This window comes from Oryza sativa, chromosome 4 (genome assembly GCF_034140825.1).
Source record: "Oryza sativa Japonica Group chromosome 4, ASM3414082v1".
Classification (NCBI taxonomy): Eukaryota; Viridiplantae; Streptophyta; class Magnoliopsida; order Poales; family Poaceae; genus Oryza; species Oryza sativa.
Genome location: NC_089038.1, coordinates 4,831,142 through 4,857,761, shown reverse-complemented (window position 1 = coordinate 4,857,761; position 26,620 = coordinate 4,831,142). Strand labels below are relative to the sequence as shown.

The window sequence follows — 26,620 nt, the reverse complement described above, 5'->3', positions numbered from 1 at the left end:
ATATATATATATATATATATATATATATATATATATATATATATATATATATATATATATATATATATATATATATATATATATATATATATATATATATCGATATCCTAAACATTCATTAGAAAAAAGAAAGGAAGTATTAATGATATGATGCATAGACTTGAATTGCCTTGACATTGTCTTGGAAAACCTCTCATGCATCATGTGTGCCTCCTGGAATCAGGACTAGGCGTGCTCTTGGATATGAATGATGATTCATGCATATGAGCTTTATCCGGGGTTTAATTGAGTAATGAACCCTACCATCACGAGGGCTCATCATCGTCGCCATCTCCAGCGAAATATATGCTACTAATTACTCTCTTCTCTTCTGCCTTCTGCTTACCACTATTGTTCCCTGCAGCTACGATATTGTAAAGAACCCATCATTTTTGTTTTGTCATTATGTGTCGAACATGTGCGTATGATTCATTATTGCTGTTCCTGTTTATTAGGATAGGATATATAGAGCATCCAAGGATTTCTTCATGATCCTGTAGTGTGCACGTTTACTAAAGTTTCTTTTTTAAAAAAAAAAAGAAACTGAAGGAATAGTTAGATTTTCAGAAAAAAAATCATTATGCAAATAATTGTATAATAATTGATAGCGTATCACATGTAAATTTAAGGATATCAACCACTACTCTAGTTAATTTTAATTTCAACTAATAAGGGAGCAAAGATTTCAAATGTTGGAAAAATGACCACTGACTCCATAACAAACACGACATTAATTTGGAACCACGGCGCCATAAAAAAGATTATTTTTTGACCAACTTCTCGTGGAGAATCTATGCACACTACTTGACTTCAACAATAAAATAATGTTGACTCCTGCTTGAGAAACCAGGTATGACAGTTAAACAAGTTTAGGTCAACCACTACTTATATATCTTAAAGGTAAAGGCGCTTCAAGACTGTTAAGTGAGTTACAGATGGTCTGGTCAGAGTAATACAAATATAAAATCAAACCATTTTAGGTTCAGGTTAGTTCATCATTGATCATACCCCATGACCTAATTCATCACTTACATTTTCTACTAAACAATACTCCATACGTTTCATATTATGAGTCGTTTGGTTTTTTTCCAGTTAAATTTTATTAAGTTGGATCAAGTTTATAAAAAAAATTAGCAACATTAAAATATCAAATTAGTTTATTAAATCAAACATTAAATATTTGTAATAGTATATTTGTTTTATGTTGAAAATAGTACTATATTTTTTATAAACTTAATCAAACTTAAAGAAATTTAACTAGAAAAAAAGTCAAACGATTTATAATATGATAAAACGGAGGCAGCATGATTTTGAGGGGTGAGATAGTTGTGGATAAATAAGTTTGAACAGCTTCTGGTCTTTCTATTTTGTGAGGTTTATGATCTTTAAACTTAATTTATATATAGGTAATTTGTTTTTAAAAAAATATTCCCTTCTCTCTGGAAAACTATAACGAAGACAAAGTGTTAGTGGGCTGTATCTTGGTTTCCAGCCTAAAAGCTGGTGACAGTAAAGGCTTTAATGGACTTGTTTAATTTCCAGCTTAGCCGAAACATGGCATTTTATTTGTAGCCCAACAATAATCTGATCCACCTCTCTAGCTTGGGCCTAGGCCTTTCAAGCGTACTACGCTCCAGAATTTTTTTTTATTTTTAAATTTTTATTTTTTAATATTTACATAAATATCCCCTGCCACCCAAGTGGAGGGCCGCAAGGTGTGCACATTTTGCACTGAAGTCTCTTGTCGCTCTCTGCAAGGGGGCAAATGCAATTTTCGCCTTGCCAAAAATGCATTTTTCTATATTTTTTTTTCATCTTGTCCATCCCTCACGTCACCTTGCCACTCTCCCCGAGGGCGGCAGGGCCTACTTCTGTAAATATTTTCATCGGTACAATATTTCAGTAAATAATAAAAAATAAAAATTTAAAAATGAAAAAAATTCCTACGCTTCATACAAAAAAAAATCCAACATGAGACTTATGCTGTGTTATTCCCTTATTTTCCCAACCCTAACTCTTTCGTTTTTTGCGCGCACGCTTTTCAAACTGCTAAACGGTGTGATTTATTCAAAAAAATTATATATGAAAGTTGTTTTAAAAAATCATATTAATCTATTTTTTTTTAAAAAAAAAGTTAATACTTAATTAATCATGCAATAATACAAGCTTTGTTTTGCGTGCGGGGTCCTCCAGAACACAGCCTTCAACCCAATAATAAACTCCCCTCATAGTATTCCTAGTATTTGTTAGCTTATTCCGTTTCTCATGTAACTTTGCACAAAATTCATGAAAAATCATTTTTTTAAAACATAGTACAAATGCAGACGCTCACAACGCGCATATACTTACTCTTATAAACACACATGCACATCCTACCTCTTTGAGCATATCCGAAAGATTAGGCCATCATATGTTAAGATTGACGAAGTCTCTGTCGATGGATATATCACCTATCACTCAAAGAATAATTAGTCATAAATATGAGCATCCGTGTCAAATCTAAAATAAGCTAACAATGGATATGCTCATGTGAATTTAACCACCGGGTGTGCTGGTTCCACCATAAGGAATTTAACCATGTGAATTTAAGGAAATAACTGTATAATAATTGATAGCGTACCCCATGTGAATTTAAGGATATCAACCACTACTCTAGTTAATTTTAATTTCAACTAATGAGGGAGCAAAGTTTTCATATGTAGGAAAAATGACCACTGACTCCATAACAAACACGCGACATTATTTTGGAACCACAGCGCCATAAATAAATTAACGTTTCCCAACTTCTCCTGGGGAATCTATGCACACTAGTACTTGACTTCAACAATAAAATCATATTGACTCCTGCTTGAGAAACCTGGCATGACAGTAAAGCAAGTTTAGGTCAACCACTATACTTATATACTTAAGGTAAAGGTGCTTCAAGACTATTAAGTGAGTTACAGATTGTCAGAGCAAATATAAAATCAAACCATTTTAGGTTCAGGTTGGTTCATCATTGATCATACCCCATGACCTAATTCATCACTTAAATTTTCTACTAAACAATATGTTTTTGACGGATGAGATAGTTGTGGATAAACAACTTTGAATAGCTTCTGGTCTTTCTATTTTGTGAGGTTTATCATCTTTAAACTTAATTTATATATAGGTAATTTTTTTAAAAAAAATCCCTTCTCTGGAAAACTATAACGGAGACAAAGTATTAGTGGGCTGTATCTTGGTTTCCAGCCTAAAAGCTGGTGACAGTAAAGGCTTTAATGGACTTGATTTCCAGCCTAGCCGAAACATGGCCTTTTATTTGTAGCCCAACAATAATCTGATCCATCTTTCTAGCTTGGGCCTTGGCATTTCAAGCGAAGCTAGGAATAAGTTCACTCTAGGTTCCTCATTTTGTCGCGCAGTCTGGTTTTCATCCTCTGTCCCAAAAACCAGATACAACGCATCCCTCGACTTATAAAACCATGTAAACGAGGTCCCTCAGTAGTGTTGACCCCGGTTTTGGCTGACGTGGTGTCTACATGGATCTTTTTGACTAGGTCTTCGTCTCACGTGGCATTAACGTGGCGCTTACGTAGCAATTAGATCTGGAAAAATAGTAAAACCCATGGGACCCACATGTCAATCACACACAAAATAATGATAAAAATGGTGGGGCCCATGTGGCCCCACATGTCATCCTCAAAACTACCCTCTTCTTTCTATCCCCCTGCAGGGTAAAGCGGCGGTACAAGGGCAAGCGGTGGGCGGAGAGGTGGCCGGAGTGGGGTGTGCAGAGTGGCGACGGCCAGAGCAGGCCGCGAAGCGGAGCAGGGCGGGTGGAACGGGGTGGTTGCCACTCCCTACTCCTCTCTCCCTTCCCCTTTTCAGCATATGGGAGGCGGATGGCGTGGAGCGGCGGGGCGGAGTGACTGACCGGTGGAGCGGGGCATGCAGTGGGATGAGTGGCAGTGGTTGGAGCTGGCCACGCCGGGCACGCAGCAGTCAGAGCGATGGCAATCGCTCCCTACTCCTCTCTCCCTTCCCCTTTTCGGCATGTGGGCGGTGGAGGGGCGCAACGCATGGAGCAGCAGGATCTTTTGATAGAATCTACCCAATGAGGAATTTTCAGGAATGGAGAATGTTGTGGTAAGACCGATGATATTCCGATAGAATCCATGGTTGGACATAGATTGCACTATACTGGTGGAGCGGCCAACCGGTAGAGCGAGGTGTGTGGCAGGCGGAGCTGCAGCAGCTGCAGCAGGCAAGTGGTGCGGAGCCGGGTAGGCGGTGGTTGGAGCGGAGGCGTCTTCATGATGTCTCCCACATCTTCGTCCCCTCCGGCGCCGTCCTCCCTCTAAGCGTCGCCCTTCACTCTCGGCTCCGGGGGGTCGTCGGTGATGGGGAAGTAGATGGTCCCACAGGGCTTGAGCTCTGACGAGGACATCTCCTGGAACGGAGCAGGCGACAGGTGGAACAGCGGCATTGCGGGCCCGATCTCACCCCCCCCCCCCCTCGCGGGCTTCCCCGCCTCCATCGCTGGCCTCCCTGCCTCGTCCCTCTCTAAGTGTGCTCGCCGGTGGAGAGAGGAGAGAGCGTTGGTGGAGACAGGGGGAAAGAAGTTGAGAGGATGAGGTGAAGTGGTGTGACCCACTGACATGTTGGTCCCACTATTTACCACTGACATGTTAGTCCCACTATTTTTTTAATTGTTTGACTGACATATCGACACCACATATTTTTCTAAATTTTTTTAGTTTTCAATTTTGCCTTTTTTTTAATCAAAATGTCATGTAAGCGCCATGCCAATGCCACATAGGATGAAGACCTAGTCAAACGATCCATGTAGGCGCCACGTCGGCCAAAACCGAGGTCAAATATTGCCGAGTACCTCGTTTGCACTGGTTTTGTAAGTTGGAGGATGTGTTGTATCCGGTTTTCTGGACTGGGGACGAAAATCAGACTGGGCGACAAATCGAGGGACCTAGAGTGAACTTATTCCATGAAGCTACTCCATCCGTCCCAAAATATAGAGTTTTAGAGTTGGACACGGTTATTAAGATAATATGTAGAATTAAATAGAAAGGGATTGTGATTAGTTAAGAAGTGAAGGTAGGTGGGAAAAGTGAATAGTGGAGTGTTGTGATTAGTTGGGAAAGAAATATTGGTGGAGAAATTGTTATATTTTGGACTAGATGGAATATAACTAAAGATGGTATACACGGTCCAAAAGACTATGCTTCATACAGTAAAAATCCAATATGGGACTTAAACCCAATAACAAACTCCTCTCGTAACAGTCCTAGTATTTGTTTGCTTATTCTTTTTCTCATGTAACTTTGCACAAAATTCACAAAAAATCGTACTTTTTTAAACATGGTATAAATGCAGACGCTCACAACACGTATATACTCACCTCTAGAAACACACACGCACATTCTACCTCTATGAGCATATTCACAAGATTGGATCAGTATATTTTGAGATTGACGAAATCATCATAAGTACCTCGTTGTCGATGGGTGCGTCATGTAGCTACGACTGAAAGAATAGTTAGTCATAAATATGAGCATTCATGTCAAATCTAGGACTTAATCCCGGGTGTGCTGATTCCACCGTAAGGAATCTAACTAGCTGAGCTAAACTTGGAAAAAAAAACGTCTTATTTTGTTCATCAGTTAAGTTGCTTGCATTTCTCTCCAGCATGTGTAGCCATTTTCCAGGATATCTAACAGTAGAGGTAAAATCCCAGTTTGGAGTGATGAGCCAGACTGTTCATATGCATCAAACAGTGGCGACCATTATCTGTACCTCTCTGTGCAAAAAAAAAAGAAGAGAGAGTATTTGGTCAAGAGCAGTGAAAATCACACAAACACACAAGAGGAAGCACAAATTCAGAGAGATTCCACTTTGAGGGATGAGATAGATAGTTTTTGATAAAAAAAATACTCCTAAGTTTGAATAGTTTTTGGTCTTTGTATTTTGTGAAGGTTCATCAAATTCTAATTCGCTTTATATATAGGGCATGTTTAGTTCGCGAAAAGAAAAATTTTAGGTGTCACATCGGATGTTTGACCGGATGTCGGAAGGGGTTTTCGGACACGAATGAAAAAACTAATTTCATAACTCGGCTTGAAACTGCGAGACGAATCTTTTGAGCCTAATGGCTAATAATGGACTAATAAGGCTTCAAAGATTCGTCCCACGATTTCCCTCTAATTGTGCAATTAGTTTTTCAATCTATATTTAATGCTTCGTTCAAAGATTTGATGCGATGTTTTTGAGAAAAATTTTCGGGGAAATAAACCAGGCCATAGGTTCAATAAATTCATTCTTTTGACAAAAATCTCTGTTTTTTTTGGAAACATGCACTTAACTATAATAATGGACACAATCCTACAATTACTACTGGTCTGTATCTTCATCTCCAGCCTTGCTGGTGACAAACAGTAAAGGATCCAGTGGGCTTGTTTTCCAGCCTAGCCCAAACATGGCTTCTCATTTGTTTTCCAGCCTAGCCCAACAATAATTCGATCCAGCTCTCCAAGACAATCTTCGGCCGGCCTAAGGTAACCATAACCAAGTTCTCATATGCATGGTTTTCATATGCACTAGATGCTGGGGCGCGCCATTGCGCGCCGCCTGCATACACTAAAACACGTCCATGTACTAAAGCAATCAATTGATAAATATATTAGTAATATCATATATTCTATATTAACTCTCCTGTGTATATCAATGACATCAGAGTTGAGTCAGTAATCCATCCTATGCAACAAATATCCCATGTAACTACAAAGTAATGGGCACTTTATTATCAATGCAAAGCATCCCCTACTAAAACCTCAGTTTGTTAGACTTTTAATTCAAACATGAACACAATGCTTTCATTATATAAAAAATATAAGTAATTCCGCGTACAAATTGCTTTGGTGCATACACCAAGAGAATGCATTGGTGTCATAAATAATTGATGACAAATTGAAAGGTCATAATCTTTGCAAATAGGGCAATTGAAGAACAAAGGGCTCGACTTTCCAATATTAGATTCAGCATCGCATCACATCCTGAAAAATGTAAACAGGTTGAAATGAAAGCAAACATTAGCTAATTAAATCACATTCAAAAGAACCTGCAGACCTGCAGGTACATACTAATACCCTAATAGTAACATCTTATCATAGTGCGCATACACTAAGGGAAAAAAGGACAACCTTGTTTCTAGGCCTATCAGTGCTAGAGGAACATTGATCCATGGATGTATTTTTATGAGGTAGCAGCAATATATAGGAGTATTATGCAAAATCACATTCATCAAGTTATAAACCAAAAAAAATAGGATTTTACCCTTGAAGTGATGCCATTCTATCTTCTCACAGCTGCAGTTTTGTAGTCATATACAGGTAGTGTAAGTAGAGCCAAAGTTGTAGCATATCTATTGTGTCATTTGTGGAATTTCTAATATTAGTATCCTTCAAGCTGAAAGTGAGAAAAGCATAAGTAACTTAATAACTAATAAATCTCCAAAGGCTCCATCTTTTACTGATATAAAAAAATAGTGGTGGTGATGGTAGCATTCTATGATGAATAATATTCTACTATCTTTTTGGTAAATGAGTGAATCATTACATTAGATACTCATCTGTATATGCATGAGGCCATTTCATTTAACGTGAACTATGCAGGAAATATTTTAGATTTGGGGATACCATTTTTTTTCTAGTTTAGAGCTTTTGATATATTTATGACAACCATAGACAAAATACTAATTTCAACCAAGTATAACTTCCCAATTTTTTGCTGAAAACTAATCAACGTCTAGCATAAGATACAGGGATACGCAAACATGATTTACATATTTATAAAAATAGTCATGTGCAGAGCACCCACACAATACCAAATGACCGCTGGCCCTTTTGAAAGCATGAAAGAGCAGGGAAAATAGATGGCTAAATCCACAATATATACATGCATTTTTTTGCGAGGATTATATACATGTAATCCATACACCTTTCTTAAATGAAATACATAAACAACTGGCAAACAAAAAATAAAAGCACAAAGGGAAGCTTAAATACATAAAAAGAAGATATATTGACATTTAAAAGAAATCTTAATCGTATGAGTAAAAGCTAGAGAAATAGTATGTATATAATTCAGCATCAATCCATGTATCAGTATTATATCTCAGTGCTGACATGAGTAAAACAAAATTGAGGTAGCAAATTCTTATATTAAAGGAGAAAAACAACACTCACCTTCCTGGTTAATGGGACTTTTTAGCCCACAGTGCACAACCTTTTCTGTAAGCTTGCAATTCATATCTACAGCAAAGCATTTGTAGCTTGCAATTCATCTGTAGGACAGGCATATAATAAAATCTGTCAGCCATCGGCAATGGCAGTGTGAGCTTTTCTATTTTCTTTACTTACCAAACACTGTGAGGCTCTCAACAGAACTGGATAGGGCTCTCTCAATCATTTCATGGCCAAGGTACAACAATCCTCATCTAACTTAGATGCTTCACTTTCCTGATTACAAGTTTACAACAACATCTCCTTAAAAGTTTTGAACCATAAGCAAAATTTATGTATATGGAACCAAAACCTTCAAGATCAAACTAAAAGGTAGCCTAAGGAACAAAATCTATGCCAAAACGGTAACGATAACTACTATATTTGAAAAAAATACTTGATAATTCCAAAAAATAAATATCCACGAGATTCATTTGAGTAAATAATGAGATGGAAATAAAATGTAGCCTTGAAAGCTATTGTACCAATCAACAACATTCTGCTTACTCATGTTCAAATGAAAAGGAGCACATATCATCTCACACCATTTGGAAGTATAAAACAACTGAAGCATCACTCACCATGGCTTCCACAATGTCCTTGACTATTTCAAGGCTGAAATATTTTTCTATAGCCTCCAGCCTATAGTAACACAGAGAACAAATGAGATATACATGAACAAATAATACATTTTTCCTAATCAGTGACATGAACAATGTGGATGCTATACATACATTCACATGAAAATTCATCATTATTTAAGAATATAAAAAAGCATGCAAGGTGACCCCATTCTCAGCACATTCAAAGTGCAACCATTGTATATTACTATCAGTCAATTATATTACCAAGTGAACCTAGCTCCCAAAGAAATATATAAACCACAGCTTTACAGGTAACGCAAAAATTAATGAACCACACAAAATAGCACTCGGCTTGATTAAAAGAATTAAGAACTATATGCCTTATAAATATAGAACTATCTATTCCATATTTCCATGATAGTTTTGTGTGTCTTTCTGCAGAATAATGTAATTACACTGAAATAGATGATGGTCTGAGTTCTGAAATGCAGTCCAAAACATTTTTACCAAGCAAAGGAAAGCATCTTGATTCTACTATAATTCCCATGCTATGTTTAAAAGAGGACAAGATTATCTAGCATTCCAGCAACTTCTGCATATGACATGTTAAAGCACTTAATAATACATTTTCAGTTTATAAATTAGAAATATATTTACTTCTTATATGTCTTACCTACAAATAATGCTATTCTTATCCGGATACACAATATCCCCATGTATAGAAATAATGCTGTCATCATGCTGAGAGAGAGAGAGAGAGGTCATTTGTCAAGAAGAGCAATACTGATTCAGAACTAATCATCAGCTGAGAAAAATAAATCATATTATAGTTTCAGGTTTGTCACTCTGTTTAGTAAATAATGTTGTTCCACTTTTTTTTTAATGCGTAAGTTCCAATCTTAGCATACCTTTGTCAAGTTAAAATGATAACTACACAAGTTTCTTCTGTCTGACACCTTGGTCTCCACAGTTTCATTTCACTTTTCAAGGATGAATACAAATTACCAAAGGGGTCCGTGATTGAGCCCTCAAGAGAATCAAGACATGTGCTTAAAATAAGTAGTAAGCTCTATCTTCACCTTTTCTTTCCTTTCTTTGTCGTTTTTTTTATTGACAGCTTTGTAGTTGATTTGAGACAGTGCAGATAGTATTTATTTTGATGGCATGAAGAATTTTGAGAATCAAACTGAAATGTTGTTAGAATGAATGGGCATGTGTCTGATATAGTTTCCCAATACCTGGGACTATTTTCTCATTCTATTCATGCATTTGGTTAGCATTGAGTGCATGAAGAGTAGCAAATAAGTCATCACAGATAATGCTGTAGAAAATCCATGGCCTTTTCATAATTAAACCAACTTTTATCATGTTTTCATTTTATCATGCCAAAAGGAAAAGAAAGAAGAAAGAAACATCATAATCATGTAACACTGTGAGGTAGCATTTCAATGCCATGATAAATCCCTGTCACGTTTTATTGCTGCTTATTTCATTTCATATTAGTTCCAGGTAAAATTTAAACAGGCACACTCCGCTCTTCATTAATAAGCTTATCTTCTGTGTTTTTGTGTAGTTGAAGGAGAAGAATTGGGGAGCATACACAGCATGCTTTTGTGCAAGTCTATTTTAGATCTCTAGAAAGGAGACGATCCATTTGACAGAAAATCAAAAGACAGCATCCAAGAAGACATGGCTTCTACTCTTAAAACTGAAAGGGGCACTTAAGGTTTAAATGGCATATATCATGTTTCGAAGAGCTTGACGTTTTATTTCTGGGAGTTCAGACTTATGACTTATGAGAGCATTCTTAGCTCTGATCAAGTATATTCTTTGCATCGTTTTTATTTGCTTACTAACTTTACTCTTCTAGCCTTGAACTCTCTCAAAACAGAATGAGCGGACTAACCTTGAATTTTGATCTTGCAAGACATTTCAATGTCTGGAAATTGACCTAAGTAAACATGTTCAGAGGGGGAAAAAGGAAGAAGAGAGAAACAGCTGGCTGCTGGGTTATGCAAATGATCTATAGAATAGTTAGCAGAAACTCGTCTAGGGAAGCAAATTATGTGCATATTTCACGCAGGATCATTTGCACAAGCCCCAGCTTGCGAAGCCAATAATCTAATGCGGTAACCCAGTAATAAATTCGAGGTTCAGAGAGCATTGACATTCCAACTCGATGTAATCGAAGTAACCAAATCACCAAATACCCCCCATGAAAGCAAGGACAGCCGTATTGATTTCAGTATTTTACACCCCAAAATCAGAACACGAATTCGGCCACAGTAATCCAGATCTTCAGATGCATGAGGCCCGTCAAATACAGCAGAATAAAAATTATCATCAGAATTAATTTAGAGCCTCAACTGACCTGAATATATTGATCAATACAGCAGGGCCTAATCTGGAAGCTCAGGACGACATTAGCATGATGCATGTTTGCATGGCTTCAACTCCTGGACCCTGAGAAACTAAACATGGCCTTAAATATTTTCTCCTTTAACCACATCAATTCATTGAAGCAAATTACATTCAAATAAAAAGAAATAACAGAACCAGCCATAGAATTTATGCATCACATCATTAGTAATTAGAAGTCATCAGAACACTGCAACTTAAAATGCCAGAGAAAACACATCTTTACTGCTATCAACCAATAGCACTTGGTTTCACTGGATATATTGGCATGATTTAATTTCCATATAGATACCAATTAATAGTGATGTTATCGTGTAATAAAAATATACTGCATATATGGAAAGCGAGTGATTCCTTTAAAGGAGCAGCTTGGAATATGCTGCTCATACAATGGAAGATGATTCTAAGGAACAAAACCTCTGGACCGATACAATGTAAACAAGACCAAAACTCATATGGCTTTACATCACTTGAAACAAAATAAAGTAAATACATAGTCTGAAATATACACTTCCTGATAATCTTGAAAAATCTAAGGCTTGATGACATATTTTATATCCACGGATAGTTTAACCTGACATATTTATCTTCACCCTAGCTTATTTGTATTCCACAAATTTATGAAGTAGAAGAAGTATATCTGCATATCTGACCTCATAGTACTGAATACACATAGGTAAAAGAGAAATGCATTCTTTAGTCTTGGTGAGACAGAATGAACAGTTAAGAAGACACTACAGATGGTCGACATATAAAACCACTCAGACATTGTTGTGGCTTGGATTAAGAATGTACGTACCCTGAAATTAGTGTCAGGTTCAAGAAAATTACCAGCATAACTGGTGCCCATCGCAATCTGTCAAATTCTTCACTTACAAATTTTCCTCACTTCCCTTTCTCCTCTACACAAGCCATAGAACAAATAAATTTACATACTTTTAGTAAAAAACTATAGCAGCCACATCGAACAATACACTGGGGGAGGTTCGGTTTGGAATTGTGGCACTTATGACATAGGTTTCGCTAGACTACTCTAGATCTTGCAACACATCACGAGCTTGCAAATAAGCATTGTGGTAGCTAAAGCAACAACCCATAAGAAAGATCAATGTTGCTGTGCTGATCAATTTATTTTCACCCCTTGATGCAAATCATCTAAAAACCTGGACTACCATCATATTACCTGAAGATGAGTTATTGAGAGCTGAAGAACATGGAAAATTCTGGTATGCAATCCAAAGGTGTCAAACCTGACATGAAAAAGGAAAATGATCAGATCAACAGAGGCTCATCATACCACACCATCCTCAATTTTAAGTCAACCAATCTCATATTATTTGCAATTGACTGAAACCTCTGCATGAATTCATTATTTTTGTCTCTCTTTTCCTTATGGCTATCAAGCAACCATCAGTGACCAACTGCAGTCCCATTTTAAGTATTTAACATTTAAGAAAACATTAAGTACAGTAAAATGGGAGATTGAGATTAACATCTTCTGAATAATAGTGCCAAATATAAGCTCATCCTCCTACCAGTTGTACTAAAAAAATTTGACTGCCAATAACCAATACGCTAACTACTAAAAAAATTCATCCAGTATGTGAAGCTTCTAAATTTTTCCACAAACACACTCCAAAACCCTATTCTATAACTAAGTCCCAAGAAAACCTAAAATACCAAGAAAAATACTAAGAAAGAGAATAGATTAATGCATCTAGAAATGAATCATAACAGATTGCTAGAAGTGATTCGCTATTGATTGTTCAGAGGGCAACGAGTATGAAATATAGCAAACCAACCTGGTCCTCTGTGTTTTCGGATGTCATGGCATGGTCACAGCAAGTAGAACAACCAGCTATGGTGGAGGATTGATCAGAGTCGTTTAAATGATCCTCAGGCACAACACTGGAATGAAAAGGTGCCACATGTATAGAAATACAAATCTGAAATAGTAAGTAACCATGGGGAAAAAATGGCTCACTCATTGGGGAAGCATGATATATTGCAGATTCCTTCAACCAAAAAAGCCGAAACAACCAAATACAAAACAAATTTTGAGACATTACCCAAATGCATTGGCTCTGAAGTGAAATGATAGGCATGTTACTGCAGATTTATTCGCGGCAAAAGAGTTTCAACTTTCTAATCACCCCTCCACAAACCCACTCCAAAACCCTATTCTATAACTAAGCCCCAAGAAAACCTAAAATACCAAGAAAAGTACTAACAAAGAGAATAGATTAATGCATCTGGAAATGAATCATAATAGATTGCTAGAAGTGATTCTCTATTGATTGTTCAGAGTGCAACGAGTGTGAAATATGGCTAACCAACCTGGTCCTCTGTGTTTTCGGATGTCGTGGCATGGTCACAGCAAGCAGAGCAACCAGCTAAGGTGGAGGATTGATCAGAGTCATGTATATGATCCTCAGGCACAACACTGGAATGAAAAGCCCAGTCAAAAAAACACTGGAATGAAAAGGTGCCACATGTATAGAAATACAAATCTGAAATAGTAAGTAATCATGGGGAAAAAATGGCTCACTCATTGGGTAATTGGAGATTTTTGACGGGATGTCTCCATCTCTAAAGCAGCTTCTAGTATTAGTGCATGACTGCTTCACTATGGAAGACATATAATCCTTTGAATAAGCATTGTAGTCCCTTTCTTTACCTGGCACTGCATGAGACACCTTGATGTGAGTTTATGGAAATTGTTCACAATTTTTTTTAAAAAAAAGAAATCTCTAAATGCTATACAAATGGGAGAACCTATGGCAATGAGCATAGTGTTGATATTAGGTTCCGATGTTGTGATTGCAATGTCCCATTTTTCGAACTTTCTTCTCGAGTTCACCTAGAAAAAAAGATCTGATCAGTACTTCAATCCCAGCTGATGAGTTCTTTTAGATGGAATGGATGCAGGTTCTGTAGAACATCATAAACATGGCAAGATTAGGGTCTCTCAAAATTTCATCACCAACAGTGGCATTAGAGCACCTGGTAAATTGGTATAATCCTTAGGTTGCTCCATTGCATTAATAAAAAAATGAAAATCACTGTCAATGTTGATGTGCAACAATTCATGGTGTATAGGGGAAAAACGAGATTAACTATTCCTCATGGCAACCTTAAAAGAACAACTCACACAAACCTGCAAATCCTTTGTAAGCTCCTGTGCCAAGAGTTTAGTAGTCACCGTCATCGCCGCCGTCTCTGGTGCCATGAGTTGCTCGCTGCTGGTCATTGGCCTTGTACATTGACGGCAATGCGGCTGCCGATGAAGCGACTACCTGTGACCCAGAGGGCACAGATGGGAGGGAAGGGGAAGGCATTGGTGCGGCGTACGGTGGATGCCCCTGCTGCTGCTGGTGGTGGAGTGGCTTCTTAACGCAGTCTGTTGGCGACGGCGACAGTGAGGGCGACGCCGACGACCATGTCGACGCCGATGAGTGGTGGGCTGGGGTGTCCTTGTGGAGATGAGAAGCAGATCTGGCGCCGGGAGGATGAAGACCGCGCGCGCCTCAACCCCCACTCCCTCCGCCGTCTCCCCCTCGAGTTGATGCGTCCGGAACCTCGCGGCAGTCCCGCCGCCAGGATTGGCCCCTCAGCTTTTCGCGCCGCCTGTGATGCAGCCGTCGGCGCTCCGACCTCGTCGTTGACGGAGGCCAGAGGCGGAGACGGCGACGCGATGGCGCCAGCGGCGCAGGGCGACGGGGACGACGATGGCGACGACGCGAGGGGGAGGCGGAAGCAGAGGCGCTTGGAGACGGTGACGCGACGACAGCGGCTGCGTAGGCGGAGGCAATGGCGCGAGGGGAAGGCGGAGGCGAGGGTGGGGGAGGAGACGGTGGAGGGAGAGGGAAAGGGAGAGGGAGAGAGTGGGGGACGAGAGGGCGGAGGGGAGACAGACGGCGGCAGCTCGGCCGGCGATGGGGACGGCGGGAGGCGGAGGCGGCAGCGCGATGGGGAGGCGGGGGTGGAGGCGGCGGCGCGAGGCGACGGGGACGGCCTGAGGGGGAGGCGGAGGCGGCAGTGCTCGGTAGCGGCGCGAGAGAGGGAGAGCAAGCGGCTAGGGTTTGAGGGGTATGCGCAGTGGGCGTATTTTTTCGAAAAAGCCCCTCGTCTTCCACATATCACAACGAATCCCCTGTCCGCGATTTTTTCTGTTCAAACACAGTACGCGAGGGGCCTATACCTGATTACGAAGAATCGGAGGGTTTTTTCGCAAAAATCCAACCTCGCACTGTAGCTACTGTAGCAAAATCCGACGTGGACACGCCCAGCGTCCGCCCCTTCCGACGTGGAGTAGTTTTCATATGTTGGAAAAATGACCATTGACTCCATAAAACACGTGACATTAATTTGGAACCACGGCGCCAAAAAAAAGTTTAATTTTCCCAACTTCTCCTGGAGAATCTATGCACACTAACAATAAAATAATGTTGACTCCTGCTTGAGAAACCTGGCATGACAGTAAAGCAAGTTTAGGTTAACCACTACTTATATACTCCCTCCGTCCATTAATATAAAAGATTTTGACATTTTACTTGCACTGTTTGACTATTCGTCTTATTCAAAAAAAATTTAGAATTATTATTTATTTTATTTGTGACTTACTTTATTCGCACCGTATCAAGTAAAAACCAGGGTTGCTATGCAACCTTGGAAACTCTCAATCAAAACCACAGGATGCTCATCCGATCGCTAGGGATAGAGATAGGCTAATTTTGCACTTAACTGCCCACCCTTAGCTCTGCTAATCTGTTTTTTTTGCAAATCCCCCCCTAATCCTAGCGTCCGTCCACGGTCCACCTGCTCGCCCCGCGTCGTTTCGTTTATGTGGCGCACGCGATTCGCCACCGCCCACCCGCGACTCGCCGGCGCCCCTTCACTGTGCCGCCGACGCCATGTCAGTGAGGGTGTCGCAAACCCGCCCGTTCTGAGGTCACGGGCCGCTGCCGCCATGGAGTTCGGCCACGCCGCTGCCACCATGGAGTCCGGCAGATGCTGCCAAAATATGAACTGCAACAAGAGCTTCTTATCCGAGACATGTTTGCCATCAATATATGACAATACATGAAACTAAACCTGTATCAAGCTGTTGTGCTCTAGCACATGTGCAGAAAATGCAGAACAAGAAGTATGACAGTTCATCTGTCATCCTGAAAATTTTATGGTTCCACTTGACTCAATCTCATTATCAAATGACATAACACAATTCCATTGCATATTTGCAGTAACAATCTTTCAGAATTTCAGATTACAAAATCCGTACATCAGTGTCAATCTCAGTTAGTAAATCTTGCTACTATTCTCTGTAACTAAATTGGAAACACTAGTTTACAAATCTTGATTGGCAGGCCAGGGAATTTGTAGTGCCTGGTTGCTTAGAAAGTTGCTGCGTTCCAGCGCTGCACCTGCACGGGCGTGGTTCAGAAGTTGCACATCCGTCCACTGCTCGTTAGCGCTCGAAGAGCACAGGGTCTCGCCGCCGATCCGAACCTCCGAGAACAATAACAGAGGCACTGGTCCGAACCTACTGCTGCCACTGAGCCGTGGCGGGGCCGGCGGCGCATGGCTGGATGGAGTCATGGAGGCGCACGGGCGGGGGCGCGGCCGCGGCGGCGAGTGGCGACGGCGGGAGGCGCAGCTTGGCGGGCCGGCGACGGCGTCGAGCCGGCTGGGCGGGGACGCGTTCGCGGCCAAGCGCGCAGGGAGTGGCGAGGCGGAGGGTGGCGGTCACACGAAGTGACGAGAGGGGATTTGTAAAAAATGAGGTTAGCATTGGATGAGTGCGGGCGGTTAAGTGTAAAAGTAACCCACCTCTGTCCCTAGCCATCGGATGAGCATCATGTGGTCTTGATTGAGAGTTTCCAAGGTTGCACAGCAACCCTGGTTTGCACCAGATACGGTGCCTACTTTATTATCCAAAGTATTTTAGGCACAACTTTTCGTTTTTTTATTTGCACAAATTTTTTGAATAAGACAAGTGGTCAAACAGTGCAAGTAAAATATCAAAATCCCTTATATTAGGGGACGGAGGTAGTGTATCTTAAGGTAAAGGTGCTTCAAGACTGTTAAGGGAGTTACAGATTGTTTGGTCAGAGCAAATATAAAATCAAACCATTTTAGGTTCAGGTTGGTTCATCATTGATCATACCCCATGACCTAATTCATCACTTAATTTTTCTATTAAAACAATATGTTTTGAGGGATGAGATAGCTGTGGATAAAGAAGCTTGAATAGCTTCTGGTATTTCTATTTTGTGAGTTTTATCAAATTTAAACTTACTGTGGAAACTATAACGGAGACAAAGTACTAATGGGCTGTATCTTGGTTTCCAGCCAAAACTGGTGACAGTAAAGGCTCTAATGGACTTGTTTAACAGCCTAGCCGAAACATGGCCTTTTATTTGTAGCCCAACAATAATCTGATCCATCTCTCTAGCTTGGGCCTAGGCAGTTCAAAAGAAGCTATAACGAAAGATAGTGGGTATACACGGTCCAAAAGACTGTGCTCCATACAATATGGGACTTAAACCCAATAACAAACTCCTATCATAACATTCCTAGTATTTGTTTGCTTATTCTTTTCTCATGTGACTTGCACAAAATCCACAAAAAAAATCATATTTTTTTAAACATGGTACAAAAAAATATCTAAACAGTAGAGGTAAATCCCAGTTTAGACTGTTCGTATGCATCAAACAGTGGCGACCATTATCTGTACTTCTCTGTGCAAAAACCATGTACTATTTGAGGGAGAGCACAAATACAGAGAGTTTCCACTTTGAGGGATGAGATGAGATAGTTTTTGATAAAAGATACTCCTAAGTTTGAATAGTTTTTGGTCTTTGTATTTTGTGAAGGTTCATCAAATTCTAATTCACTTTATATATAGGTTCAATAAATTCATTCTTTTGACAAAAATCTCTGTTTTTTTGGAAACATGCACTTAACTATAATAATGGACACAATCACACAATTACTACTGGTCTATCTTCATCTCCAGCGGTCCAGCCTAGCTGGTGACAAACAGTAAAGGATCAAGTGGGCTTGTTTCCAGCCTAGCCCAAACATGGCTTTTCATTTGTTTTCCAGCCTAGCCCAAAAATAATTTGATCCAGCTCTCCAAGACAATCTTCGGCCGGCCTAAGGTAAACATAACCAAGTTCTCAGAGCCTCTTTCACCCAAAAAGAATCCTAAGCTCATACTTCCGTTGGTTCTATTGTTTTGAAAAAGATGTGTAGTCTGATGAAGATAGTAGATAACCATAATCAAATATTTACTTATTTTGTATGTATATTATAATAGATTAACCATAATCAAAGTTACCGTGCCATTATCTAAAATGTAAAAAAAAATGAAACTAGAGAGAATAATTAAGCTAAGTTGCGTGAGAACATCATTTAACCTGTGCTTATACTTATAAGCCAAATTTAAATTTTAAAACTTAATTTTGAAGTTGATTTTGTTGTTTTAGCGCAGTTTGTTTTTACATCATTTGCTTTTGAATAACTAAGAACATATATATAATACTTGTACTCACAAATTACTTTTTGGTTGCTAATAAACAGTACAGATAAGCATATGCATAAGTGAACCGATGAGGCTGTAATTGAATATCCAATGTGGGACTAAATCCAATAATAACGACTTGCCACAATGTGTCTAATGGTGTATTTGGTCATAGGATAGGTCAAAAAGCTTGCGAACTATTGGGCTGTGTTTAGTTCGTGTGCCAAATTTTTTTAAAGTATACGGACACACATTTGAAGTATTAAATGTAGACTAATAACAAACAAATTACAGATTCCGCCTGTAAACTGCGATACGAATCTATTAAGCTTAATTAATTCATCATTAGCAAATGTTTACTGTTGCACCATATTGTCAAATCATGACGTAATTAGGCTCAAAAGATTCGTCTCGTGATTTACATGCAAACTGTGCAATTGTTTTTTTTTTCGTCCACATTTAATGCTCCATGCATATATCCAAACATTTGATGTGACGGAAAAGTTTGAAGTTTGAAGAAAAAAGTTTAAATCTAAACAATGCCTTGATCTCAAATTACTCTTTCTGGTTTTCTAATCTGAACTAGTCTAATTTTGATCATCAGTTGCTTGCACTTCTGCCCAGCAGGTATTGTTTAGCCATTTTCTAGGATACTACCGGCCTCTAATCTAAATTGGGATTAGATTCACTATAGTACTATTAATCTATAGTACTATTAATCTGGATAAATTATGATGTGTATAATCTTATCCTAAATTATTACTCTCTCCGTCCCACGGCGAATATGTACTAGACGGAGGGAGTATGTTTTGGAACGAAAAGAGTAGCTAACAGTAGACTGACTGTCGATATGCATCCAAACAGTGATGACCAGTCCCTGTACCTCTCTGAGGCAGAGAGCCAATGTATTTGGTCAAGAGCAGTGAAGTCACACAAACAAACACACACACAAGCGGCAGCACAAATTCAGAGGAAGGATGGATGTATATGGAGCCAGCATTCTTTAGGCACAGCAGCAGCAGTGACATTTAACAAGAAAGCATACCACACACTGGGGTGTGTCATTGTGTCAAGTTGCAGGCATGGCCAGCTCACACAGGAAAGGAAAGCCCCAACCACAGATCTGAAGGATTTTCAGGTGCATCCCCCCATGGAAGCCCTCCAAACCAAAATCATCCTCACTCAACTGACATTAATTTGAACTTCCAGCAGCACCACTATGATCACAATCTATACAAAAACAAATGCTGTTTGGTAGTAGTAAAATAGGTCCTCTGCACAAAAAGTTAAGATGGTGCATTATAAAAAGGTACATAGGCAGGTCATTGTGTGTTATCTTCAGTAGCTGCAGAGAGACACTTTCTTGACAGGTGAGGTGAGTCTCCAGAAATGGATTGGTACAGATGCAAGATTAGCACTGCAATTTGCAAGGATGGTATCATCACAATTCACAAGTTGGTCCTTGTTTCATTGCATGAAGCCTAGTACAGATGTAGTGTCACTTTTTATTCTGTTTAGTTCTGCTCAGATTGGATAGATCAGTTGGCTGATAGTTCCAATTATCAGTTGAAAGAAATTTCAACCAAGAGGAAGAGATAGACCCAACTACACTAACTATGGTAGAACAGGATAGGCCATTAACTAGTGATTGATTATCAACTATTACAAATTTAAAAAGTATAATTATTTGGTTCTTCTAAGGAATTTGTGTATAAAGTTTTTACAAGAAACATATCGTCAAGATGTTTAAAAACCATGCATATGAGAAACGAGAAAGTAGCCCAGCCGAATAGTTCATTAAAGTCAGCCTTATGCTGAGGTCAAAATACAACTAAAAGGTTAGGCTTTTTCACACGCAAAATAAAATATTTATTAGCATATAATTATATAATTAATTGATTATTGACTATTATAAAATTTTAAAAATAAATTTATTTAACTTTAAAAGAAATATCTATATAAAAATGTTTTATAAAAATCATCTCGTTAACCATTTGAAAGACATGCTTATAAAAAGTACCTAGTAGCTAAACAAAAAGGCTGGTTCTAGCCTTTGGTTGAATATTTTTTTTGCACGCAAAATGAGGTGATTAATTAAGTATTAGTTATTATAAAATTAAAAATAGTTTTATCTGATTTTCTTAAAAAAACTTTGATATAGAATTTTTTTTTTAAAAAATATACCTTTTAACAGTTCAGAAAGATGCCCACTTTAAACGAGAAAGTTGGAAGCTTCAGTTGTAGATTAGAACACAACATTAGTCTGAAGAAGCTAATGGTTTCTTTCTCTGTTCTTATAAGATGGACATAAAGTCTGACATTTTCAATGAAAGACAAGTATAAAGCTCTCTCCGTCAAAGAAATATCTAAAATTAGAGTGATATATCCTAGTTCACATTTAATCATCAATTATAGGTTTGTAGTACAGTAGTACTAGTACTAGATACCTACTGCAATGGTCACTTGTAGTTGTCTTTGCTCAAGGTGTCCAATTGCAAAGCCTTCTTTAGCTAGGCAGCTTGCCAATTTCTCAATAAAATACCAGATGACCATAGTCCAGGTGAAATGAACGCTTGGGTTTGAAGAATACGTGGCGGCGGCAGAATTTGTCTTACATCTCAGAATAATATAGTCCCAAGTTTAATTATAAGGGGTCAAAATGACAATACCAAGGGATTGAAAAATTTCATGCACATTAAAAAGAAGGAACCTGTCGTCTATCAGTTTGATTTCCCCAAGGAAAAGTTACATCTGTCGAAGACTGTCCCCAGAAAATCAAACTTACATTTTACTTCTTATTTTTAGTTTTTCTGAAATCACTTGTATGTTTGGATCTTGCATGTGGAATAAAGCTGGAAAATGGCAACCACTTGCCTGCCATGAACAGGTTTGTAGAGCAACACCAGATTTGAGAATTTCAAAAGTGTTTACATGTTTTTCACATTAACAGCCATTGAGAACTGAAATAACATCAGAAAAATGTGCACTCAATCTACCTGATTTTTTGTGATTGGACAGTTCAACAATTAGGAAGTTGCTGATATCCCAATCAAGTCCCGAAGTGCTAACATAGCATGCTTTTGTTGACAATAGAGGGAAAACGAAAAAAGAGGATTCAGATATAGCCACAGAGGTCACTGCGAAAGAAATGGCAAGTTAAAACCTTTTCCTAGTCTTATAGGCAATCACCAGAATGAATGCACAGATGCATTGCATCTAGGACATTGGCCACCAAATTAAGATTGGGACAACAAGAGTTCTTAATTTCAAGATACAAAGTCAGCAGCAATAGTATAGGCTTGCAACTTGTCTGTAGTCTTATTTCCATCTACCTTTCAGGTTATGTCCCTTTTGATTTTTATATTTCATTCACTGAATCCATGTCTATCCATGATCCATTTCAAAAGTGCAACTACCAAATCAGCAGCTCCATGGATTTTGTCCAAACACATTACCTAGTCTAGTTCATGAACCTAAACTATCATCAGCAAATTGCCACCAATAATTTACCTGACAAATGATTAATAATCTAAATAGGGTTTACAAATGAATAAGTAAGTTCTAACTGTATGACCTCTTCAAAATTTCTACCTTCTTTCCTTCACCAAGGAACCAAGGTAAAGGCAGGATGTTTTAATATCTCCCTATACATTTTGTTTGTGCAAATGTTTTGTGATTGTATGGACCTAACCTGGCAGAAACTAGTAGCGTAGTAACTATTAATCAAGCTACAGCAATCTATTGAGATTGAAAGAAATGAGAACCATGAGGCTCTTTCAATTGTTTTGAAGGACTCTATACAGTTCATCTCCCAGTGCTGCTAAAGTGACTGGTTTTTGGATCAGACCGTTTATTCCTGCCTGCTGGCACCGATCCCGAACGGTGTCATCGGTGCTTGCCGCAAGAGCAACTATCAACGGTGGCCAACAATTCCCCCTGAACTTCCTGATTGCAAGAGCTACATCAAATCCATCCATTGTACGCATGGTGAGGTCAAGAACCACCAGCTGGAAAGATGACTCAGCACTGGCAAAGGAGTTGATGCATTGGATGCCGGAAGTAACCGAGAGGACTAGGCAACCAAGCTTCTCCAGGAGCTTGTGAGTTACGGCCCGATTGGTGTCATCACTGTCCACAAGAATGACTTGGAGTCCATTAAAATTGGGAATTGGCGCTGATCGGAACAAGTCCGAGGATGCTCCAGAGACCGGAGTCACATGCTGCAGCTGGAACTGAAGGGCAAGCATGATAGTTTCTCCAAGGCCTTTTGAATCAGAGACTGACCAAATATTACCATTCATCATCTGCAGCAGAAAAAAAGGGGGCTCATATCAGAAAAAAAGAACTCTTTCAGTTTATTCATCAGACAAGACATTGCAACTTGCATAATTTGATGATTAAGAAATTAGACTTATCGAGAAACAATTAATCGCATCTTTTATAGAAAAATCTGTCCTGGTTTTGGCAATCTGACAGCGTTTGTAAACATATATGCACATCCTTGAATTGGGAATAATAGTAGCAAAGCAAGAGTAGTCTGGCTATGTGATCATGTAGCAATGTACATCTCGATCCATTATAAGTAATACAAGATGAGAAAAAAAAAACAATCAAGCAATGTTGATACATTTTGCTTTGTTGCAGACATAGAACATTAAAGAGTTTATAGTATACCTGCACAATTTTCTTGCACATGTTGAAGCTAAGCCCCATCTCAGAACTGGTAGAGTTGGGCCCTTGAAGTCTCCGACTGGATGACGAACTCAAAAGATTACCTCTGGACTCTCTAATCCTAATCTCAAACTTAACACACACATAGCTGCCAGAGAAGTTTGCTCTTCGCAGCATCCAATCCTGATTGTGCCTCTCTTCCTTCTCATTGTAAGTATTCACATACAAGGATAGACAGCCTGCATTACACCTCTGTATTAGAGTACCTACCATGTGCAGGACGATGTGGAAAACCCTCTTCTCATCACCGACGACCCTTTCGGGCAAAGAATTATCCACTTCAAACTCAAAATCAATCCCCTTGCAGCCAGTTAGGCATCTTACAACACTGATTGCCTCCTTAACCAACGAATGAAGGTTGAATGCCCTCCTCACCAAAGACAAATACTCACGATTTACGGTTGATGTTTGCATGACATCATTCATCAATGTTGACGCAACGCTACTTGTCTTGACAATGGCATCCATTACAAGCCTTTGCTCAGGGTTCATATTTTCTTGCTGCATCATTGAGACTAGACCAAGGATCGAGTGCATTGGCCGTCGCATTCCATCATACATGGCAGTCTGAAAGGAGTTCCTAGCTTCAGTGGCCATCGTGGTTTCATGCTTTGCTCTCAGCAAGTCCCTGTGTTGCGCGGCGAGCTTCTCTCGCATCAATTGAGATTCCTCCAGAACTGCAGCATGTGATAGGGCGACTGCGACTTGATCAGCAACCACTTCAACAATCTCCAACTCCTCTTCACCCCATCCTAGTGAACCATCCTCGGGTAGTACCAAGACCAAAATAGCATAGCTTGTTTCCATCACTTCTGGAGTCCCTCCTTTGAAATTCGACGCCTTCAACATCGGCATCCGTATTGCAGCAACAGGACCTGCTTCAAGCTTGCCTCTGCTTGCAATCCCAAGCGCTGAGTCTGCCGCGAGAACTTTTGCATCCTTTGTTGCCTTTATTTCAAGTACATCCGGGTTGTCCATCGCAATGGACAGGCTATTCGAGTCCTCCGTCTCCATCTGCCTCAGCTGATGTGTCAGGATCATCTCGCTCCCGCTCTCGCTAGGCATCCAGACGGCGCAGTTCTGCAGCTCGAGCGTCTTGGAGAGCTCAACCATGGTGGTGTACAGGATCGTGTGGCGATCGAGCGACTTGCGGATCTCGTGCGTGAGCATCCGCACGTGCCAACTCGCTTCCTCTTGCCTCTTCATCATCCCCACCTCCCGGTCCAGCTCCCGCGCCTTGATCCTGAGGAAGTTCTCCCTGACCTTGACCCTGAGCAGCTGCGGTATGAGCGTGAGCAGCGTGATCGCGGTGGCGAACGACACCAGGGCGGTCAGGAACTTGGCGACGGTGAGCGCGAGCACGACGTGGAACGAGTGCGGCTCGTAGGTGAACATGGTGATGAGGTGGGTGAGGCCGCAGAGCACGATGAAGGCGCCGAACTGCAGGACGATCCACTTGAGCGGGAAGAGGTCGGAGCAGGTGGCGAAGTAGAGCAGCTCGAGCGGGATGGAGAAGTAGGCCATGGCGATGAGGAAGTCGCTCACCCTCTGGCATTGCAGGATGTTGTCCGTGCTCCATATGCCGCCGCCGCCGTCGCCGTCGTCGCAGCCGCCGCAGTGGCTGAAATCGGCGGCAGCCGCGGCGGGCAGCGACAGCAGCAGCCAGGAGAAGAAGACGCGGATCCACAGAGATGGGATCGGTGGCATCGCTGCTTCTCCTCCACAATCTGGCTCTGCAAGCTCTCCAACTACAAGTCTTCTATCACAGGCGCATTCGCGCGAGCTTGCTGGAGCTGTCCATGGCGGTTTCTGCAGCGATCGAAGGCCCCGATTCTTGATTCCTCCCCGTCGATTTGCCTGCAAATCAAACAAACGAACGAACCATGTTTATTCTTTTTTCAGTAACACGAAGCAAGATCTGGATGTGAAAACTCCCCTAATCACAAAAGATGAGATCGACAAAAAGAAAAAAAAATCAAATCCCCCCAAAATCGGAGCTCGAAACCCTGGAGGAAGCAACCGCAAATCCAAGAAACCGAAATTCCAGGGAGAAGAAGAAGGAGAAGAAGAGAAGGCTGACCTACGCGCTCCGACCATCCTGCCGCGAGGGCTTTAGGGCTGTCTACGAGACGAGGGTTCTCGCGCGGCGGCCATGGATCTTGCCAAGAAAGCTCGGCATTAGGACACCCGCGCCGAGCCGATCCATACCCCGACCAACCCGAGCCCCAAGATCCTTCGTTCTGCTCCTCCTCCCTCCCCCCTTCACCCCTCCAAGGCCGAGGAAGCTGCGTGCGTGTGTGCGCGCGTGGGACAGAGTGGAGTAGAGAAGAGGAGAAGAGGAAGGAGAGGAGGAAGGCGAGGAGGTTGGGTTGGGTGCAGCTGCAAGCGAGGCGAGCCGAGTCGGTCACTGTGGCTGTGAGAGTGAGTAGCCAGCAACGGTGGTGGCTGGCTGTCCGGCGGCAGTGGCTGCCGGAAAACCGCTGCCGGGTTGGTGGTTTTCCGGAAGGTGGGATTGGGGGATTTGGCCGTCGATGTCGTTGGGCCGGCCAACGCCGCCAACGGCTTTAAAGGATGGATGGATGGATTTTTTGCTTATCCAAAACTCTACTCTCACCTTTATATTTTCTTCATTTTATCCTAATATCATATGATGCACAATTACCATATGCTCTATAAACTTATGCGGGTTATTTTCTCTATATATAAAAATTCTTACCTATAGACTTATACGTATAGGGATGTGTATTCGGTATAGAGTCAGCATTTTTTTTAGTGAGCAGATTTGCACGATTTCCGAGCTATTGAACATTGTGATTTTATATAAACTTTCTATATGTGAATTTCTTAGAAAAAATCGATTTTTCAACTTTACAATTTAATTAATTCGTAATTATTCATCTATTCAACATCGAAGAATTATAGTAGCTGATGTAAGAATATTAGTTATTTGTTGATTTGTTGACTTAGATAATGTTTCTAGGATTTTTAAGGATTAGACTAGCATATGACTCGTGTGATGCAACGGATTTGTATTAAAGAAAATTATC

At 40.3% G+C, this 26,620-nt stretch overlaps 3 protein-coding genes across 25 annotated transcripts; 1 reads left to right on the top strand and 2 right to left on the bottom strand.

Moving 5' to 3' along the window:
* Window positions 1-6,880: 6,880 nt before the first annotated feature.
* LOC112936051 (uncharacterized) lies at window positions 6,881-15,423 on the bottom strand. Of its 23 annotated transcripts, none has more exons than XM_066309328.1 (15): window positions 14,475-15,423; window positions 14,093-14,177; window positions 13,866-14,000; window positions 13,655-13,760; window positions 13,302-13,332; window positions 13,120-13,225; window positions 12,501-12,567; window positions 12,117-12,219; window positions 11,271-11,370; window positions 9,573-9,640; window positions 8,897-8,957; window positions 8,454-8,552; window positions 8,280-8,377; window positions 7,369-7,500; window positions 6,881-7,088 (listed from the first exon to the last, which is right to left on the bottom strand). In XM_066309328.1, exons 1-4 carry the CDS (start codon window positions 14,565-14,567, stop codon window positions 13,711-13,713), a joined length of 363 nt encoding a protein of 120 aa, XP_066165425.1. In that variant the 5' UTR covers window positions 14,568-15,423; the 3' UTR covers window positions 6,881-7,088; window positions 7,369-7,500; window positions 8,280-8,377; window positions 8,454-8,552; window positions 8,897-8,957; window positions 9,573-9,640; window positions 11,271-11,370; window positions 12,117-12,219; window positions 12,501-12,567; window positions 13,120-13,225; window positions 13,302-13,332; window positions 13,655-13,710. The 23 variants fall into 23 exon arrangements, with proteins under 23 accessions (XP_066165425.1, XP_066165431.1, XP_066165430.1 ...); XM_066309334.1 differs by having other exon boundaries at window positions 11,271-11,362; window positions 12,149-12,219; XM_066309333.1 differs by lacking the exon at window positions 9,573-9,640 and having other exon boundaries at window positions 11,271-11,362.
* On the top strand, window positions 14,757-17,075 carry LOC136356066 (uncharacterized). The gene is made up of 2 exons (XM_066309496.1): window positions 14,757-15,406; window positions 16,733-17,075. The coding sequence occupies exons 1-2, from the start codon at window positions 14,757-14,759 to the stop codon at window positions 17,073-17,075; spliced, it is 993 nt and encodes a 330-aa protein (XP_066165593.1).
* Window positions 17,076-22,184: 5,109 nt separating this feature from the next.
* LOC4335058 (ethylene receptor 2-like) lies at window positions 22,185-26,112 on the bottom strand. The gene is made up of 3 exons (NM_001402333.1): window positions 25,654-26,112; window positions 23,517-25,430; window positions 22,185-23,146 (listed from the first exon to the last, which is right to left on the bottom strand). The coding sequence occupies exons 2-3, from the start codon at window positions 25,278-25,280 to the stop codon at window positions 22,619-22,621; spliced, it is 2,292 nt and encodes a 763-aa protein (NP_001389262.1). The 5' UTR covers window positions 25,281-25,430; window positions 25,654-26,112; the 3' UTR covers window positions 22,185-22,618.
* Window positions 26,113-26,620: the final 508 nt, after the last annotated feature.

Excerpts from the sequence above, each read along its gene's own strand:
- LOC112936051 (XM_066309328.1), bottom strand. The coding sequence starts at position 14,567 with ATGACCAGCAGCGAGCAACTCATGGCACCAGAGACGGCGGCGATGACG. Across the intron at positions 14,178-14,474 it reads AGCTTACAAAGGATTTGCAG|GTGAACTCGAGAAGAAAGTT; the intron begins GTTTGTGTGAGT and ends CTTTTTTTCTAG. Across the intron at positions 14,001-14,092 it reads CACTATGCTCATTGCCATAG|TGCCAGGTAAAGAAAGGGAC; the intron begins GTTCTCCCATTT and ends TGTCTCATGCAG.
- LOC136356066 (XM_066309496.1), top strand. The coding sequence starts at position 14,757 with ATGTCGACGCCGATGAGTGGTGGGCTGGGGTGTCCTTGTGGAGATGAG. Across the intron at positions 15,407-16,732 it reads AAGCGGCTAGGGTTTGAGGG|CGCTGCACCTGCACGGGCGT; the intron begins GTATGCGCAGTG and ends GCTGCGTTCCAG.
- LOC4335058 (NM_001402333.1), bottom strand. The coding sequence starts at position 25,280 with ATGCCACCGATCCCATCTCTGTGGATCCGCGTCTTCTTCTCCTGGCTG. Across the intron at positions 23,147-23,516 it reads TGTGCAAGAAAATTGTGCAG|ATGATGAATGGTAATATTTG; the intron begins GTATACTATAAA and ends TTTCTGCTGCAG.